General features: G+C 49.9%; 1 protein-coding gene across 6 annotated transcripts; it reads right to left on the bottom strand.

The window, feature by feature from the left end:
• Positions 1 to 186: 186 nt before the first annotated feature.
• Positions 187 to 8,560, bottom strand: Prrt3 (proline rich transmembrane protein 3). 6 transcript variants are annotated; one of them, XM_085840158.1, is made up of 5 exons: positions 8,208 to 8,368; positions 5,671 to 5,836; positions 3,778 to 4,901; positions 3,438 to 3,593; positions 187 to 2,569 (listed from the first exon to the last, which is right to left on the bottom strand). In XM_085840158.1, the coding sequence occupies exons 3-5, from the start codon at positions 4,763 to 4,765 to the stop codon at positions 795 to 797; spliced, it is 2,919 nt and encodes a 972-aa protein (XP_085696284.1). In that variant the 5' UTR covers positions 4,766 to 4,901; positions 5,671 to 5,836; positions 8,208 to 8,368; the 3' UTR covers positions 187 to 794. The 6 variants fall into 6 exon arrangements, with proteins under 6 accessions (XP_085696284.1, XP_021021401.1, XP_029334033.1 ...); XM_021165742.3 differs by lacking the exons at positions 5,671 to 5,836; positions 8,208 to 8,368 and adding an exon at positions 8,375 to 8,560 and having other exon boundaries at positions 3,778 to 4,822; XM_029478173.2 differs by lacking the exons at positions 5,671 to 5,836; positions 8,208 to 8,368 and adding an exon at positions 8,375 to 8,560 and having other exon boundaries at positions 3,438 to 3,590; positions 3,778 to 4,822.
• Positions 8,561 to 19,086: the final 10,526 nt, after the last annotated feature.

Below are 19,086 nucleotides of genomic sequence, written 5' to 3'. Positions count from 1 at the left end.
TCCAGGTTCAATTCCCCTGCACCAATGCAGTGCCTCACAGCCATCCAGCCTCCAGTCATAAGGGACTGGATTCATACTCTGACCTTGGGTACCAAACACACACATGGTGCACATAGACATGCAGGCAAATCATTCATACACATAAAATAAATCTACAAAAACAATGTTTTTAAATAAAAACCAGGAAGAAATGGAGGGAGGGGAAAGATGACAGAGGAACCAGCTTAGGAGTGGGTCTTCCTGGGTTGAACCCCAGCTGTTCTCATTTCCGGAAGTGGGCAGTATGCTTTCCGATTAGGCCTAATATGGGGTTTACAGGAGGTGGGGATTCCACAACAGACGGGTTTTTAGTGAGATAGGGGTGGCTGTTCCTACTAATGCCAGAGGTCTCTGCTGTGAGGAGAGCCCTGGCTTGACCAGAGCGAGGCATGAGCCCAATCGGAAGGGTTTTTATTTCTTTGGCACAAAGAGGACAGTCAGTCTGGACAAGTGAGGTGCATCTCTCCACACTGAGAGGGTCTGGGATACCTGGCCCCTGGCCCCCATGATCAAATTCATGCACGTCCACCCTGTGTTCCGTGTAACTCACGGCCTCTGTGCAAAATATCTGCTGAAAAAAATAGAGATATTAAAAAAAAAATCAAAACGAGTTGGGTAAATTCAAGCCCGGCTGTACCCGGGAGCTTCAGTCTAGTGGAGGCCCGGGAGGGCCAATTTTTCAAATGCTCAACTGTCTTGGCTCAGCCACTTCTTGTGGACATTGAGGAGAGGGTACAGGTTCTCTCCGTAGCTGCTTAGAGCTCTATAGTGTCACTGGAGGCGCTGTGAGACTCGCTGGACTTGCAACGCGACTGGCCATCGCCCTGAGGCTCCCCCGCCCGGGCAGGAGCAGGGGCTGGGGTAGGTGGTGGCAGCAGCTGCACGGTGCTGGGCAGTTCATCTAGGGGCAGGCTGTCCACGGATGACAGTCCGTGACGCCACGGGTTCCAGCTGATCTTCAGCGAGCCTTTGGAGAAGCTGTCCAGGGAGCTGCCCGAAGTCCCCGCGGCCGCGGCGCCGACGGGCGGCTCCATCACGTGCTGCGGGAGCGATGTGCGCAAGCACACTTCGGTGAGCGAGCGGCAGCGGCCTCGGAGCAATGATGTGCCCGCGCCGTCGAGCTCGGCGTCGGGCTGGCTGCCGCGGCGAGGCCGCAGGGCGCCCCCTGTCGGCGAGGAGGCCAAGCCACGGAGACCACAGCGGTGGAACACACTGTCTCGAACCAAGTGCTCCCGGAAGAGCGCAGCGTCGATGCTGCGGCTCAAATTGATAGGTGATGGTGGCCGCAGATCCAGCTCGCTCAGCGACGGTGCGGGCCCTACACTGCCGCGGGACATCCTCTGGCCACCTGGACGACCGCGACCCAGCGATGCAGCCGAACCCCAGGGTCCAGAACCAGGCGTGGCAGGAAGCCCAGCTTCCCCAGCAGCGTTGCGGATGAGACTTTTGCTGATGTCCAGGCCGCCTGTGCCCAGGCCACTGGGCCCCGCATAGCAGTTATTGGGTCTCTCGGGAACTTCGCTCTTCCCTGTAGGCGCGGGGCACGCCAGACGCAGCAGCTTAGCCCAGCAAGCGTGCTCCGTGGGCGGCCTGGGACGAGTGGCAGCCAGGGCAGCTAGAGCCAGGGCCAGTGCCCAGGTCAATTCCAGCAGGCGCAGCCAGAAGTGCACGCCCCACCAAGCCCAGGAGAAGCGACCCTCCCGGCCAGGCCCTGGGTACAGCCAGAGAGAGGCCGCCAACTGCAGACCACTGGCCAACAGCCCCAGTGAGCCTGCCACAGCCAACAGCCGGGGGCCTGGACTGGCATCCCAGCCCCGAGGGCCTTCCAGCAAGCGGCGACGGCACAGGCAGAGTGTGCCCAGAGCCACTGACGCGCCCCAGGCGCAAGATAAGCCTTGTGTTAGAAGGTTGAGCACAGGGCTGGTGGAGAACAGGTCTGTAGCCAGCAAACATGTGCCATGCACCGGTGCCACGATTCCCAGCAGCAGCGGCTTCTGCAGAGGCTGTGGCAGACCAGCACCCAAGCCCAGCAGGGTGAGTGCTGCCAGTGCAGTGAGTAGCAAGGGGAAGGGCAAGTTGTATAGCACCAGACCTGCACGTACTCCCAGTCGCGCCTGAGAGCCATAAGGATCCGTGAGCATGTAGGCAGATCGCAGCCCTGAAGCCACCAATACCAGCGCGGCAGCCACTAGTGCTAATCGGGGTCCCGCTAGGGCGGCTGCCAGTGTGACCAATGCCAATAATGCTGGAAGCAGGAAAAGCACTCCCACCCCATACACATGAAGCTCCCAGGAGAAACTCAGCACCCGCCGAAGGGGTCCCCAACGCAGGGGAGGTGCGGTGGCATTGGCTGGGGGGCTAGAAGCTGGGATGGGGACCATGGAGCTGGCTGAGGGCTCCGGAGGGAGTGGTTGGCCCAGAGCTCTCTGTGTGGTGACTCTAACGAGACCACGCCGAGATGTCGAGGGGGCCTGGACAGGGGGTGCTGGAGGGTGGCTTTGTGGGCGACCCGGCCATTCCTCGGCTTCATCTGAAATAATAACAACATTAAAAGGGTCCCTCGGGAAGTGCTGTTGAGAGTGGGGGAGGGGTGGAGGTACATGCTTATAATAGGAGGCAGGGCAGGAGGATCAGGACTTCAAAGCCATCTCCAGCAACCATAATGAGTTCAACATCAGTCTAGGCTACCTAAGACCCCCATCTCAAACAAACAAGAAACAACACAACAGAACCCCAAACAAACACAAAAGTGCTTTTGATTTTCCATATTCAAAAGTATAGTTGGTAAATTAATTTTCCAAGGTTGTCTATCAAATGGAGATAATAGCACCTGCCACAGTCACTGGGTCATGGTGAGGGCACATGTCTATCTTGGTTCCCATCAAAGATAAGACAGATGTAAATTTCCTTCCTTCCTCTTTCTTTTTGGTGGTAGTACTGATGGTACCGGGGATTGAACCCAGGGTCTTCCATATCTTTCATATGCCAGGCAATAACTCTACCACTAAGCTGCGTCTCCAGCCCTTTGTATTTTTGATTTTGTAACAGGGTCTTAATGAGCTGCTCACACCCAGCCTTGAACTCAGTATGTATGTAGTTCAGGGAGGCCTCAAACTTGTGATCCTCTTGTCTCAGCATCCAGGGTGCTGGGGTTCCGGGTGGGATGGGGTATGACTGTACAAGACGGGTCTACGTTGCACAGAAGAACATTCGAGCTCAAAAGAGCCGATGTCTTGTCCTGGAGTTTCCAGGGAACATTGGTTTGCTTTGTTCGGCGACTCGGAGGTCCTAGCCTATTCCTTTCAGCGGGCGCTTTTCTCTATTTAGCCCTGGCCCCTGCCCCATCACTAAGCATAGGTTCTAGGTTTCTCTCCCCTCACCCCTAGCCGTGGCCTCACCTGGCTGCAGGGCCCTCACTGGGCTCTCTGTTCCATTTGCAGCTTGAGCAGAATTTGGAAGGTCAGGGATGAAGGACTTGGGGGTTCCTGGGGCCTCCATCGCTCCTCTCACGCGTTGTGGGGAGATGGGGTCGGCTCCATTGAGCGAGGATACTGCTGAAATGGCAATAGTCACTACCTTGTCTGACCTTCCCATACTCCCCCAAATCCTGCCCCTCAGGAGGAAGGCACCATCACTCCAATTTGTCCAAAGGGGGAAAATGACATTCAGAATTATATCTATCTGCCTTGGACCAGTGGTCCTTACAACCCCACTCAGCCCCCTCATGCTGATACCTACCTGGTCTTAGGTGCCCATCAGAAGTGTCTGAGGCTGAAGGTGGTATAGGCTGGGGTACTGGGGAATCTTGTCCTCCAAGGAGATCGGTCTGTTCAGGTTGGGGTCCCAGAGAGCTGACTTCCCAGGTATCCCCAGCTCCAGCTTTTTTGGGGGGTTCAGCTGGCAGCCCCTCAGGAAGAGGAAGGCTTCTGACCAATACCAGGTCAAGCTGGGCTCCAGGCTCTGGGGTGGATTCCACTTTAACTGGGGGTGTTGAGCTGACCCCAGGGACTACGGGATCCTGCTGGGTGAGTAAGGGACCCTGGATAGCCTCCTGGAAGCCCTGTTCATGTCCCCCCTGCTTCCCCAACACCAGCGTCCTCACAGCATCTGTCTCGGGTACCGGAGTGTGGGAAGAGCCCTGGAAGTCCCAGGGGGAAGCCTGTGTGATATGGGTCTCGGCTTTGACCATTAGCTCCTCGTTCCTAGCTGGCTGCTGGCCTGCTGGACCTCCAGGCTTCTGGGAGGCAGTGGCAAGTGTAGCTGCCGAGAGAAGAGAGCTGGGAGTTGTAGTGATGCGAGTGAGATGGGGTGCTCGCACAGGGTGGGGTTCAGGTGCCTCAGGCTCCAGAAGCTCCTGTGAGTCAGGAGGTCCTGTCCAGCCTTGGGAGGTGAGTGCTCGGGCCAGCTGGAGGTCATCAGCTCTTAGTAGTCTTTCACCTTGGACCCCAGGGGCTGCCTTGGGCCCATGCAGGGCTGGTCCTAGGTAAGGGTCTGCGGGCCTCTTGGGCCCCTCAGCACGGGCCTGGGGGTCACCACTGTGCCAGGAACTCTCATTTCTCAGCTTCTCCCAGAAGAGGTCAAAGGTCTGTGACTCTGATGGGATCATGTGAGGTTCTGAGTTCTCCAGGGGCCTGGGAAGGCCTCTGCCCAAGGCAGGGCCAGCCCCCAAGCATGGAAGCAGCAACAGCAGAAGAGGAGATGTGCAGGCCTGTGGGCTGGGGGCCATGGTCTAATTCAATGCCTGAGTGTAGAGCCCTTGACTTCTAGGCTTCACTGGATCCGTCTACAAAAGCGGAGAAAGGAAAGATAAACCAGAGGGAGATGGCGTGAGGGTTGAAGGGTCCCATGACTTCCTCCAGGGGCTGGTGGGAAAGAAGAGAAGCATCAAACAACAGTGTCAGCCCGGTCTTTTAAAGTTTTAAAAAACTGGGTCTCTGCTCACATCACTTCCTTTGCTTTCAAAACTTTCTGACTCCCCACTGCTCTTGGGATAGAATGCAAATTCTATTCCTGGCTTTCCGAGACTGCGGCCAGGCCAGCTGAAGTCAGCCTCTGTCCTGACAGCAGGTTCTGTTCCCTCGGGATGGAATGCCTTCTATACCTGACAATTTTATTTATTAAATAACTTATTTAGCTTATCTTATATGTACAGATTGGTGTGAGGGTATAGGATCCCCTGGAACTGGAGTTACAGACATTTGTCAGTTGCCATGTAGGTGCTGGGAATTGAATCTGGGTCCTCTGGAAGGGCAGCCAGTGCTTGTAACCACTAGGCTATCTCTCCAGTCCCAAGATTTTATTTTTTGAGACAGGGTCTATATAGCCATGGCTGACCTGAACTATGTAGACCAAGATGGCCCAGAACTAACAGAGATCTACTTGTCTCTGCCTTCTGAGTGCTGTGATTAAAGGTGTGTGTGCTACCAGACCCAGCCTTTTAGTTGTATATACTAAGTATATTTTATATATGATATACATATATATGTACCTATGCACATATGTGTGTGTGTGTATATATATATATATATATATATATATGTGTGTGTGTGTGCGCGTGTGTGTGTGTGCACACACACACACGCGCACACACATATGACAGGAGTAGTTGTATATGTTAAGTGCAGTGCCTACCATTGCCAGGGGAGAGTGTTGGATTGCCCAGTGGCTGAGTTACAGGCATCTGGGAGACACCTAACCCCAGTGCTGGATGCTCTGCAAGAGCAGGAAGTGCTACTTGCTCTGGCTGGCTAAGCCATCTCTAAGCCATCTTGCTCTGGCTAAGCCATCTCTCCAGTCCCTGAAAACAGATTTTACGTTTTTAAAATCACATTTAGGTGTTTAATTAAGGGGGAGGGGGGATATCTGCCACAGCAAGTGCTTGGAGGGCAGGACAACCTGTGGGAGTCAGTTCTCTCCTTCCACGTGGTTCCCAGGGATCAAACTCAGGCCATCGGGCTTTGTGGCAAACCTCTTTAGCTGCTAAGCCTTCTTGCCTGCCCTCAAATTAGATTTATCAACATCCAGCTCTCATAAAAGCGAAAGAGGAACACACCGCTGCATTTGAGGAGGGCCCTGAGTTAGATTCCTGGCATCTTGTCTCCTGGGTGAGTTACTTTGCTTCTCAGCATCGTGGTTTTAACTTTTATCTCTAAAATGAAGCTAACAAGAGTGTCTACCTCAAGGGGATTCATATGACGCATAACTAATGAGACACAGGAAGGTCAGACCCACAGGAGGAACTTGATAGCAGGGCTCTATCTCCTTAGCCTTTGTCTGGAAAGCTTTCTTCCCTCATAACCCCTTCTCTAGTTCAACACATAAATTGAACAGACCTTGGGATATAGCGGTGAACAAGATTGAGAAGACTGCCCCCTCCCCACTGTGGAGAGACCATTCTAAGTAAGATGGACAATAAATGATTTTAACCTAAGGGCCAGTGAGATGGCTCAGTGGATAAAGGGGCTTGCTGTCAAGCCTGTTGACCTCAGCGTTCAATCCTTGATCAGGACCCACATGGTGGAAAGAGAAAACTGATTCCCTTGGGTTGTTTTCTGATCTCCACATAGGCATGCCTGTATACACACAGACACACACACACACACACACACACACACACACACGATACATATAATTTTTAAAAAATGTTAAAGTTCAGATCCTTAGCAGAGTCAGGAGGATCTCTGTGAGTTCAAAGTCAGACTGATCTACCTAGCAAGTTGCAGGCCAGCCTGAGAACTATGAAGTGAGACTCCCTAAACTTATAAAGTTTAGTTTTGAAGAAAATACAATGTGGTTAGATGATAACAGAGGAGAGTCTCCACAGGGATGCCAGGAGAGCCTCTCTGAGGAGACACTTAAGCAAAGGCAGAATGGTAAGAGAGCCAAGCATTTGACGCTCTGAGGGGAAAGCCTTTGGCAGAGGCAATAGCATATACAAAGACTCAGGAGCAGGCGTGAACTCAGTGAGTTCAGAACATCTTTTGGGGTGGCTGGTGGTCAGCAGGCAGGGGCTAGTCAGCAAGGGCTCCTGTGAACCATCACGTGGATTGGAGAGCTCCAATGGGGAGGCGGTCTGAGAAGCAGTGATTTTTTTTAAAGGGGAAGAGGTCGGCATCATGTCCAGGGACAACTGGAGGGTAGTTCATATTAGCCTAGACACTCCTCTCCAGGGACGCCTTCTGTTCCCGGCTCTCCCTATCCGGAGCAAAGCCCCCTTGTACATCATCTCCTGTCTGCCGCTGGCCGGGGGCTCCTGTCTTTTTCCTTTACACCTCCAGCCCCTGTACAATCCGGGCCCAGGTGGATATTCCCACAAGGTCCCTATTCCTAAGTCCATCCTTAAGTAGGCCAGGGAGGTAGGAGGGGTCAGCAGTGTCCAGCTGTGTTAGGGGCAGGTGCTGTGTCCTTTTCCTCCTGGACACAGCCACCTTTGGTGGCTTAAACACTAGGTGAAGTAAGAGGTAACCCCAGTACCCCTAGGCTCATCAGAGGTTGTGGGAAGTTTCAGGGGATTCAAAGACCTCTTGGGTCCAGTCACAGCGTTAATCAGACAGCCTTTAAGTCTTGGTAAGCCCTCTCTCTAACATCTACTAAGCCCCAGGTTCTGCTCATAGGCCAGGCTGGGGTCTGGGGACCCATAAAGTCCTCAGTTCTGAGGCTGGGGATGAGGTGTGCGAAGGAAGGACTTGGGGCCCCTGGTATGGATATAGGTTGTAATAATACCCTGTATTGAGCTCTTTGCTTAGTTAGGCCTCTGTTCTAAACCTTCCCATACAGCAGGTGCAAGTACCCATCACACAGGAAAGGAGAGTGGGCAACCAAGAGTCAGAGAGGTTGAGCAACTTGTCCAAGGTCGCACAGCCAGCTGAGAACACATACTAGAGATACTGAAGCCCGTACAGCTCTGTAGGCTTTGCAGAGGAGGAGATGGCTGAGCTGGGCCTTCAGTGAATAACATGCCATCTGCCTACCACCCCCGATGCAAGAAATGTGGGCACCCGCAGTCCAGGCAGGAGTTTGCCTAGCATTAGGGTTCCCATGGCTGGGACAGTTCTGAGGGGAGATGAGATTAATCAGCCGCAGAGACTAGGTGAGAGAGGAGGGGGGAGGGGAAGCAGGGTGAGGGCCTCCACAGGACAGCCTGCATAAGCTGGTCCATCTCGGGTTACCTCTCTTCCTCCTTCTCCAGCTTCTCTCTCCCTGGCTCCATGCCTTCCCGCAGTGTCCCGGGTGGGGTTTGGCACCGTGCAGGCCCATGCCCGCGAAGGGGGCTGTAAGCCTTGCTCCTTGCCTTCTTGGGTCCCGCCATCTCCCCTTCCTTCGGCCAGCTCCTCACCTGCGTGCTGCATCCGCAGCCATGCGTTCACCTTGCGCGCGTCCCTGCAGCGGCTCCCGGAGGCGCATCCTCGGAGATGCTCAGGCTTGGCCAGCAGAGCCCGGCTCTGCCGATCTCCTCGTCAAGCCCGCCCACAGGAGCGCGGGATACGTAACCCTTTCCTTTGGGAACGGACTCTGTTCGCTGCTCCTCACCGCCCCTTTCTCACAAGCAGCACAGCCCAGATGGTGTCAGAGCCCTGTGGGGTTCTGCAGTGTCCCTTCTAGCTATAGCTCGCCTTATTTGCATACCTGCGGGGTCTGGGAGCTCACTTTCTCTGGATTCATACAGGCATAGGTAGATCATACTTACAGCCTGGCATATCTTCCAGGCTTTTCCCAGAGCATATTAAATAAAAATGAGCCCACGCTTTCTTAATTGCTCTTGTAACTTGCCTTTCTCCTCATCATTTTACAATATATTCTGACACATTTTCGAAGATCTACTTCTTTCTTTCTTTTTTCTTCTTTCTCCTCCCCCTCCTTCTCTTCTATTATTATTATTGTTGCTGTTGTTATTGTGTGTGTGTGTATGTGTATTTGTGTGGCCTGTGGCATACCACATCATGTCTGTGGAGTCAGTTTTCTCCTTCTGCCGTGTGTATCCTGGGGATCAAACTCAGATCTTATTTACCTGCAGAAGCAGCTTGCCAGCCCTAGGTCTACTTCTTTCTGATCTCCGCTGTGGTGATTTTCAGCATGTGATCAGCCGATCATGAAATTTCTTCTGGCCTTTGTGACTGGATACAATACTACCTGAGTCACTGTTCTATTGTTATGAAGAGACACTGTGACCAAGGCAACTATTATAAGAGAAAGTATTTACTTGGGTGCTTGCTTACAACTTCAGTGGTTTAGTCCCTTATCATCATGTTGGCAGGCACTGGAACAGTAGCTGAGAGCTACATACTGATCAATAGAAACACACACACACACACACACAGACACAGAGAGAGAGAGAGAGAGAGAGAGAGAGAGAGAGAGAGAGAGAAAGAGAGAGAGAGGCGGACAGACTAGGCCTGGCATGGGCCTTTGAAACCTCAAAGCCTTCCCCAATTGACAAACGGCTTCTGTTAAGGCCACACTTTCTAATCCTTCTAATCTTTTCAAATAGGGCCACTCCCTGATGGCTAAGTATTCAACTATATGAGCCTATGGGAGCCATTGTTATTCAAATCACCACAAATACCTTCTTTATCTTCAGCCTCTAATACTAGCAGGAGAAATGGAGAAGGCTGAACTATAGCTGACCTTAGCTACTTTCAGGGTTCTTCTCCCCCTGAACCCCGGAATTTATCCTCCCACCCCCAGTTTCACCCCCTATCACTAGAGACAGAAATAAGGATAGAGAAAAGAGAGAGAGAAAGAGAGAGAGATCCTTGAATCTAATTTCTTTCCTTTTGTTTGTTCTTTGAACACAGCTACTAACAAACCACAATCCCCTCCAACCAACCACCACCCACCCCTGCCTCTCTATAGCATTTATATACCCTCTGAAAAGTTCCCAGAATTCCAATGGCCACACAATCACAGAAACTATGTGCAGCTGGCAAAATGATGTCTCTGCCAGAGCACTAGGCAAATCACAGTCAGCTGTGGCAGACAGTCCAAACCAGCCCCACCTCCCTACACCTGGGATTAAATCAAAAGCACATTCTTACAATATTTGTGGGTTATTTTTTTTTAAGAAACCAAAATTCCAGAATTCTTACTGTACCCAACATGGAACTAATGTGATAATGTAGCAGAGGTATGGTTAGAACTGAGGTTCTGTACAGAGACACTATCAAGTACTCCGGAGGCCTCTGGGCACAGTTCCTAATACTCATGGATACTTTCTTCTTTTCCTCCCTCAGTGCTAGGAATTGGACTCAGGGCCTCGAGAATGTGAGTCAAGCACTGTACCATTGACCTCTGTCCCAGTCCTTCAGATAGCCATCATTACACGGAATCCCCCAGGGATCATTACACGGAATCCCATACAAAGAATGCCTGTGCCCACCAGAAATGGCGAGGAGACATTTCCTGGGGATTGTTATTCACTAAGATGTTGGTCATGTGAACTGTAAAAACAGTATGGACTAGCTGGGCAGTGGTAGCGCACGCCTTTAATCCCAGCACTTGGGAGGCAGAGACAGGTGGATTTCTGAGTTCGAGGCCAGCCTGGTCTACAAGGTGAGTTCCAGGACAGCCAGGGCTACACAGAGAAACCCTGTCTCGAAAAACCAAAAAACAAAACCAAAACCAAAACCAAAAACAAAAACAAAACCCAGTAAGACAGTATGGACTGATTGTCTGCATTCAAACAAACATCCCAAAACTGGTCATCTTACCTGTGAGTTCTATCCCCTGGCTCATTCACAGTCATTACCATACTGCTTCCTCTGCACATAAAGGCATAAATTCCCAGCACTTAGGAGATTGAGGCAGGAGGATCAGGAATTCAACTTCAGTCTTGCCTGTTCAGGGCCAGCCTGAGCCACTCTACACACACATGCATGCACACGCATGAGGGGCAGTTGGAGGGAGACAGAGAGACAGAGACAAAGATAGAGAGACAGAGAGCTCATATATGGCCAGGAGTGATGGTATTTGTAATCTCAGAATTTAGGAAAAGGAAGCAGGAACACAATCAGTTTAAGGTAGCCTGGGCTACATAGCAAGTTCAAGGTTAGCCTGGGCTACATAGCAAGTTCAAGGTTAGCCTGGGCTACAGAGAAACCCTTTCTCGAGTTTGTAAAGAATAGTTGTGATGGTGATCGCCTTTAATCCCAGCACTCGGGAGGCAGAGGCAGATGGATCTCTGTGAATTCAAGGGCAGCCTGGTCTACATAGTCAGTTCCAAGACAATCAAGGCTACAAACAAACAAAAACTATCTATCAGTATCTATCTATCTATCTATCAGTATCTATCTATCTATCTATCTACCTATCTATCTACCTATCTATCTATCTATCTATCTATCTATCTACTTATCTATCTATCTATCTATCTATCTATCTATCTATCTATCTATCTGTCTAACCAACCTATCGTCTATCTAAGGTTGCACATACACTGTTCTGCAGTCCCGTTCGTCTTGCAGTGGCTGTGCAGACATTTTCAACACAATCCCCATGTACTCAGTCCTCCTCTTCCTGCTCACTGCTCAGCGTTGCGGGGTCTGGGCACACTGATATTTATTTATTCAGTCATTCTCCATAGTCCCCTGCTGACTGACAGGTAATCATGTGGCCTAACAGCCATTTTCCCTTCTGCAAACAGTACAGCAATGAACATCCCAACTCATGGAGGCTCTGGGTCCTCAAAGATAGATCCTGAATGATCGATCCCCTTTGGGTCAGGATCCATCCATCAATCCGGAAGAGGCTGAGCAGCAGCATCGGTATGACTCTCATTCAATTTTACTTTCCTTTTTACCAGTATTCCACACACTATGTACTCCTTTTTTTTTTATTTCAATCAGAAAAATAATGGGTATCACTTTAAAAAAAAAGAAAAAGGCCAGCCAGCCAGATGGCTCAGCACATAAGGGAGCCACCCAGCCTGATGCCCTTAGTCTGACCTTGGGAACCCACATGGTACAAGATCCGAACCAGTTCCCAGAAGCTGTCTTCTGGTTGCCACATGAGCATGCCCACCAATAAGGAAATAAAGTAATAGACATTTTTAAATAGTTGTGGAAAATAGAACTTAAGTCCAAGAGCTAGGGAGGCAGAGGTAGGAAGATCTTTATGAGTTCAAGGCCAGACTGGCCTACATTACAAGTGTCAGGTCAGTCAGAGTTATATAGACCTTGTTTCAAAACCCCAAAACCCCAAGACAACATCAACAAAAGGCAAGGGTGGCGAGGGACCTGGGGAACAGCAGAGGGGGTGTGTAGCTTAGCAGTGGAGCAGCTGCTGCAAGAAGCCACAGCCCTGGGCTCCAAGCTCAAGCTCAGCAGCTTCTCCAGTCTCAGCCTCGGGGATCCATACTGGGAGGGAGGGAGGGAAGGAGGGAGGGAGGGAGGAAGGGAGGGACGGAGGGTGGGAGGGAGAGGGCGGGGTGGGGGTGGGGGAAGAACAGTTCTTTCATGTGTTGAGCTCATCTTATGCTCTCTGGCCTCTGGCCATGACAGAGACGGATAGCCCCTTGCCATGCCTGACATAGCTTTTAAAACATTGAGTGCAGATACCGATAGCTGGTTAATACCTTTGCATATAGTATGTGGCACATGTCTTGTTGAGAGGGTCTCTCTCTCTCTCTCTCTCTCTCTCTCTCTCTCTCTCTCTCTCTCTCTCTCTCCCAGGGCTGCCTCCTGAGCATCTGGGGCAGCAGGCTGATGCTCTTTGGGATCTGAAGGACAGTGTCCCGCTTTGACCTCAGGCTCTGAGCTGCTCTCCTCTCCTTGCTGTGTGAGGCTCTTCAGAGATGGATGGACAGATAGCCCTCTTTCCTCTGGAGTCCTCTCTCTCTCCATTTCTTTCCGCCATTTCCTAGAGAAGAGGATTCTGGGCTTTCGTTATGGTGCTGGCTCTCTTCTGTTACCATCTTATGGCTGACAAGGTGTCCTTTGCAGGGTGACTCTTGGAAATGAGCTGGGTTGAGTAGAAAGTTGAGTTTTGCCTTCCATTTCCTAGGCTCTAACTCTCTATGAATATGGCCTCTCATGAGTTAGAACTGAAGAGTTTCTAAAGGCCTGTGCTAGAGGCCTGTTCATCAGCCTAGGGCGCGGTGGCAGAGGTGGCCAAACCTTTTAGAAGCTGGGCCCAGTTGAAGGAAGGTGTGTCACTGAGGTGCTGTCCTTGAAGGGGATATTAAGGCCCCAGCTACTTCTTCTCTTTCTCTTTGCTCCTGGCCACTCTGAGGTGACCAGGCCTCCTCTACCAGGCGTGGCTACCATGATGTACGCACTGCCACAGACCCAAAACATTGGGCTAAGTGGTCCTGGAGTATAACTCTGAGACATGAGCCCAACTAAAGCTTTCCTCTTTACAATGTGATTTATTTTATTTTATTTTAAGATTTTAGTTCTTTACTTTCTCTATATATGATGAGAAAACTGTCACTGTCTTCAGACACACCAGAAGAGGGCATCAGATCCCATTACAGATAGTTGTGAGCCACCATGTATTTGCTAGAAATTGAACTCAGGACCTCTGGAAGAGCAGTCAGTGTTCTTAACCAGTGAGCCATCTCTTCAGCCCTACAATGTGATTTAAATCTTGTGATTCTTTGTCTTGATGGCTAAAAGGTGAGTCACTTTGGTTTCACATTGAGCCTAATTTCCAGCTGCCATAACTCCCTGACACCCAGTATGGGTCTCCTAGGTTTTCCACAGGACTTATGCACACAGCACCCAGACCCACCCACCCACACACACACACACATGCGCGCCCACGCACGCACAATGCCATCCTGCCAGTTTGCTGTCAGATGGAGACAGCTGCTCTACTCTAGTCTTGCAGGACACTATCTAGATCTTGGTTCTCTATATAGCAGGTAATTGGTATTTGGGGGCCATCCAGAATCTACCCCCCTTTTTTGCCTCCTGCTAGTTTCCTTTGAGGGACCCCTATGGACAATGAGTGTGGGAAGGCAGGCCGTCTTAAGGGTGTTGGTGTAGCTGAGGACTCCTGGTTCTTCTCTCACTACCCAGTGAATCTCTGATGGGCAATGTGTTGGGTGTGCATGTGCACACACATGTACACATAAATGCCAGAGGTCAGTCTCAGGTATTCACTTGCTCTGTAGACCAGGCTGGCCTCGAACTCAGAGATCTGCCTGCCTTTGCTTCTGCTTCCCCAGGTATGGGGTTGAAGGTGTGCACCACCACTGCCCCACTCTCTTTGTTTTTATTTTATGTGTATGAGTGTTTTGCCTGAGTGTGTTTGTGCACCATATGCATGCCCTCTGAGGCTGGAAGAGGGCATCAGGTCTCCTGGAACTGGAGTTACAGATGACTGTGTCCTGGGAATTGAACCCAGGTTCTCTGCAGGGGCAGCCAATGCTTTAACTGTTGAGCCACCTCTCTAGTCCCAATGTCTCCCTTATTTGAGACAGAATCTTAGTGCTCTGAGACCTGCTGATGATACAGGACTGGATAGACCAAGAACCCCAGGAATCTACCTGTCTCTGCCTCCGCAGGACTGGTATCGCAGGCGAAGTGCTACCATGCCTCAATTTTTACGGATCCAACTTGGGTCCTTGTGCTTATGTGGAGTGCATTTTCCAGACTGAACGATCTTCCCAACTCTCTGGTGGGCCTGTTAAAATGTCAGCACCCCTTGAGCAGACACAGCCCTCAGCGCTGGCCTGCCTCCCCTCCTCAGGGCGTGTTCACCCTGCCCCCTCCACAGCACTGTTCACTGGCTGCCCTCTTTGGAGTGGGGAGTTTGGTCCCAGGAGGTTTCTAAGCTTGAGACTCCAGACAAAGACAGGACGTTCTGATCCCTTTGGCCCTAGGCCAGGATGAAAGCTGACCACGGGAGGGAAAGAGGAGACCAGGGCACAGAAGCGCTGTCAGGAGGGAACACTGGCTGCCAGGTGCTCACTGGAATAGTCTCAGTCCAGAATCTGTCCTCAGCATCCCGGCTATCTTGGGTTGGGGGACTCTACCGTCACCCTACACTTGGTTTGTGATAAGTATGCCTGCCACACACCTGCCTGTGCCATTCTCACAGCAGCTCTTTGTATTGCTGTGGTCTTCATCTGGAAGCTGGTAAGCAGTGGCTCAGAAAAGCAAAGGAACTTGTTAAAGGTCACACAGCAACTACCAAGTCACAAGACTGAGTTCAGGGCCAGGCTCTGAGTAGTGATAACAAAGTCCTGCCTTCCATAGCAGGGGAGCGGAAAAGAACACAGCAGGCCTCCCATGTGGGCTCTGCTGGGAGGAGTTAGTCCCTCCAACTGTAGAGAGGGCTGCAGACTGTCACCTATGGGAGCTGAGCACTGGAAACTTCCAGAGAGAGAACGAGAAGCCACAAGAGGTGTGGCTGGCAGGGATGAAGCTTCCCCGAGTAGACAATGCCAAGGCCGGGAGCCATGGGCTGACATCTTGACTCTGGCTGGCCACTTTGGCAAGACAACACAAATGAAAGGCAGAGCAGGTGGGAGCTGGGGCGGGCTGGAGAGGCTGCTCGGTGCCCTGCCAGCTGTCCTCAGCTCTGAGGGCATGCTGCTCATTCACCAACCTGGCTACAGCCTGAACTGCTTCTCAGATTTCAACCTCCCTGGTGGTGGTACCAACCAAACAACTCTGACCCCGTAAGACAGCCAGTTGTTGTTAAGTCCTGCTTTTAAAACCCAAAGTTTCTCAGCCCCGCTCCTTCTCTCTCCAACTCCTATTTCTCAGACCCAACCATTCCCAACTGTCCGCTCTCCCTGACTCTTTCTTCTGGCATCTATATCTCTTTCACAAGTATTAGACTTTGGTTGCTTATGTGAGTTGTTTCGGTTTTAGATATTGCTCATTTTTGTTGTGGTTTGGTTGGTTTTTTTGAGACAGGGTTTCTCTGTGTAGCCTTGGCTGTTCTGGACTCACTCTGTAGACCAGGCTGGCCTCGAACTCAGAGATTCACCTGCCTCTGCCTCCCGAGTACTCGGCACTAAAGGCGTGCACCACTACTGCCCCACCTATTACTCTTTTTTTTTTTTTTAATAGTTTAATGTATTTTAATAGCAAACTTACAGGAATAGCACAGAAGACGGACAACATTAAAAACATGTACTTGTATGTAGAACAACTCAGTTAGAAAAGTACAGTGAATGGATGGAATTTACTGTGTGATAAAAATGCTTCAAACACCATTTAGTTGCCCGTCAATAAGAAATTTACTTATTTTTAAAAAGTCCAAATGCTGGCATTGTCCAGAAAATTTTAGCAGGTTTATTTATAATTGTTATAAAGTTGAACTGTTGAGACGTGCTCACTGAAACATTTTGCTTGTATTAATGCTTTATATCTTGCATTTATATTAAAAATTCACACACAAATGAACGTGGAGAAACGCCAATACCTGATTCTGTCCCCTATGTTTCCACTCGCAAGCATATACTTAGGTACCTTTGACCCTATGGAAAAAATATCTAACATTCAGAACTACTTATAACAGGAAGAAGAGGAAAAACAATTTTTTTTTGGTTTGTTTTGAGAATAAAATGTTTCCCCTCATAGTGGACTCTTTTTTTTTTCCCAACAATACTTTCATGAAGTGTTCCTGTCTTTAAGTTAACCTAAGCTGTTATTGTCAGATTTGTCAGTATTTTAAATCAGATTTTCTAACTTCACGAACACTGAGAGTAAATTTTAAGGACATATGTTACTATTTTATTCCAAATTGCTACCAAGAAAATCTTAGCTAAAGCAGTGTTTTTTTTTTAATTAGGTATTTATTTCATTTACATTTCCAATGCTGTCCCAAAAGTCCCCCACCCGCTTCCCCACCCACTCCCCCACCCACCCACTCCCACTTCTTGGCCCTGGTGTTCTCCTGTACTGAGGCAGATAAAGTTTGGACGACCAATGGGCCTCTCTTTCCACTGATGGCCGACTAGGCCATCTTCTGATACATATGCAGCTAGAGACACGAGCTGGGGGCGGGGGGGGGTACTGGGTAGTTCATATTGTTGTTCCACCTATAGGGTTGCAGATCCCTTTAGCTCCTTGGTTACTTTCTCTAGCTCCTCCATTGGGGGCCCTGTGATCCATCCAATAGCTGACTGTGAGCATCCACTTCTGTGTTTGCTAGGCCCCGGCATAGCCTCACAAGAGACAGCTATATCTGGGTCCTTTCAGCAAAATCTTGCTAGTGTATGCAATGGTGTCAGCGTTTGGAGGCTGATTATGGGATGGATCCCCGTGTATGGCAGTCTCTAGATGGTCCATCCTTTCGTCTCAGCTCCAAACTGTGTCTCTGTACCTCCTTCCATGGGTGTTTTGTTCCCAATTCTAAGAAGGGGCAAAGTGTCCACACTTTGGTCTTCGTTTTTCTTGAGTTTCATGTGTTTAGCAAATTGAATCTTATATCTTGGGTATTCTAAGTTTCTGGACTCTTAAGCACGTTCTCCGAGTATGAGCCGTGCTAGCTGGATATCTTTTGAGGCAGCCCTAGCACTGGGAAGTAGAGGGAGAAAGATGGACTGTTCCAGGGATGTCTTGGCTAAGTAGACCTGTCTCAAACACCATAAACAAACAAAGCTTTACCTGTTAGACATGCTCACAAGAATGTGTGTGAAATGATCCACCAGGATCTATTTACTTGGTACTACAAATTGAATCTAGAGCCTTGCACACAGGCAAATGTTCCACAATTGAGCTATTCCTCGTGTCTTCAGCAGCAACCTTTTAAAGACAGGTTCTCAGGTAGCTTTGGCCGGTCTCAACCTCACTTCATGGCAGAGGCTGGCTTTGACGTTCCAGCCCTCCTGCTTCAGCTTCCAAAGTGATGCATTACAGGTGCTTGTCCCCCAGCCAGCACCCCCCACCCCCAGCCAGCTGTCCCCACCACCCCACCTTCCTCTTTTCGTATCTTTATTTATTTTTGAGACACTGTCTTACTAAATTGCTCAGGATTTACCCATCTTTCTGATGAGATTTACTTTTAAAACAGTCCAGTCCCAACTCCCTCAAAAAAATGGTGTGTGTGTGTTGGAGATATATGTACAATGTGCTTAGTGTGTTCAAGGCCCTCGATTCAGCTCACAGCATGTATGTGTATGCACACAGAATGAAACTATGGAACATTTTATTAAGGACTAGTCATAGTTTTTGTCAATCTGACACAAACCTAGGCATACCTTAGAAGAGGGAATTTCAGTTGAGAAGTTGCCTCTATCACTGTGGGCTGTGGGGACAGTTTGATTGCTGTTTGATGTGGGAGATCCCAGCCCACTGTGGGCAGTGCAGTCTCTGAGCAGCAGAGCCTGGGTTCTATAAGAAAGCAAGCTGGTGGTGCTACACCAATGAGAATAAGCCAGCTACCCTGTTGCCCATATCTACCCCTTACAAAAGTATAAAAAGTGTGCTCTTTCTTTGTTCTGGGTCTCTCCTCTGGCCTGTGTGCTGAGAGGGGAGTCCCTAACATGTTAGAATAATAAAAAATCCTCATGCAGGATTTTTTGCAGTTTGCAGCGATGGCAGTCTCTGTGGTCTTTGTGAGTGAGGGTCTTTTGATGAACTCCAACATTGGGAGCAAGCCAGTAAGCAGCATCCCTTCATGATCTCTGCTTCAGATCCTATCTTAGCTTTCCCCTGTGATGTATCTTGTAAACCAAATACTTCCTTCCCTCCTTGTATTAATCAGGGTTCTCTAAAGGAACATCCTTTCTCCCTTCTTCCTGTGTTCTTAACAGGTGTTTTAGTTAGGGTGATTATTGCTGTGGTCAAAAACCATGACCAAAAGCACCTTGGGGAGAAAAGGGTTTATTTGTCTTAAATACCCTGAATCAGTCCACTGAAGAAAGCCAAGGCAGGAACTCAAACTGGGCAGGAACTTGGAAGCAGGGGCTGATGCAGAGGAAATAAGAGGAATGTTACTTACTGGCTTGCTCGGCCTGCTTACAGAACCTAGCCAGCTCAGTCCACAATGGCTCTAGCAGCCCAGGAGTGGCCCCATCTACAATGGGCTGGAGAGATTGGCTCAGTGATTAAGAGCACTGATTGTTCTTCCAGAGGTTCTGAGTTCAATTCC

The sequence above is a fragment of the Mus caroli genome, unplaced genomic scaffold, assembly GCF_978045245.1.
Source record: "Mus caroli unplaced genomic scaffold, Mus_caroli_1 scaffold_7, whole genome shotgun sequence".
In the NCBI taxonomy this organism is placed as follows: domain Eukaryota; kingdom Metazoa; phylum Chordata; class Mammalia; order Rodentia; family Muridae; genus Mus; species Mus caroli.
The sequence above is the reverse complement of the archived record's forward strand: the minus strand, read 5'-3'. Positions and strand labels throughout refer to the sequence as shown.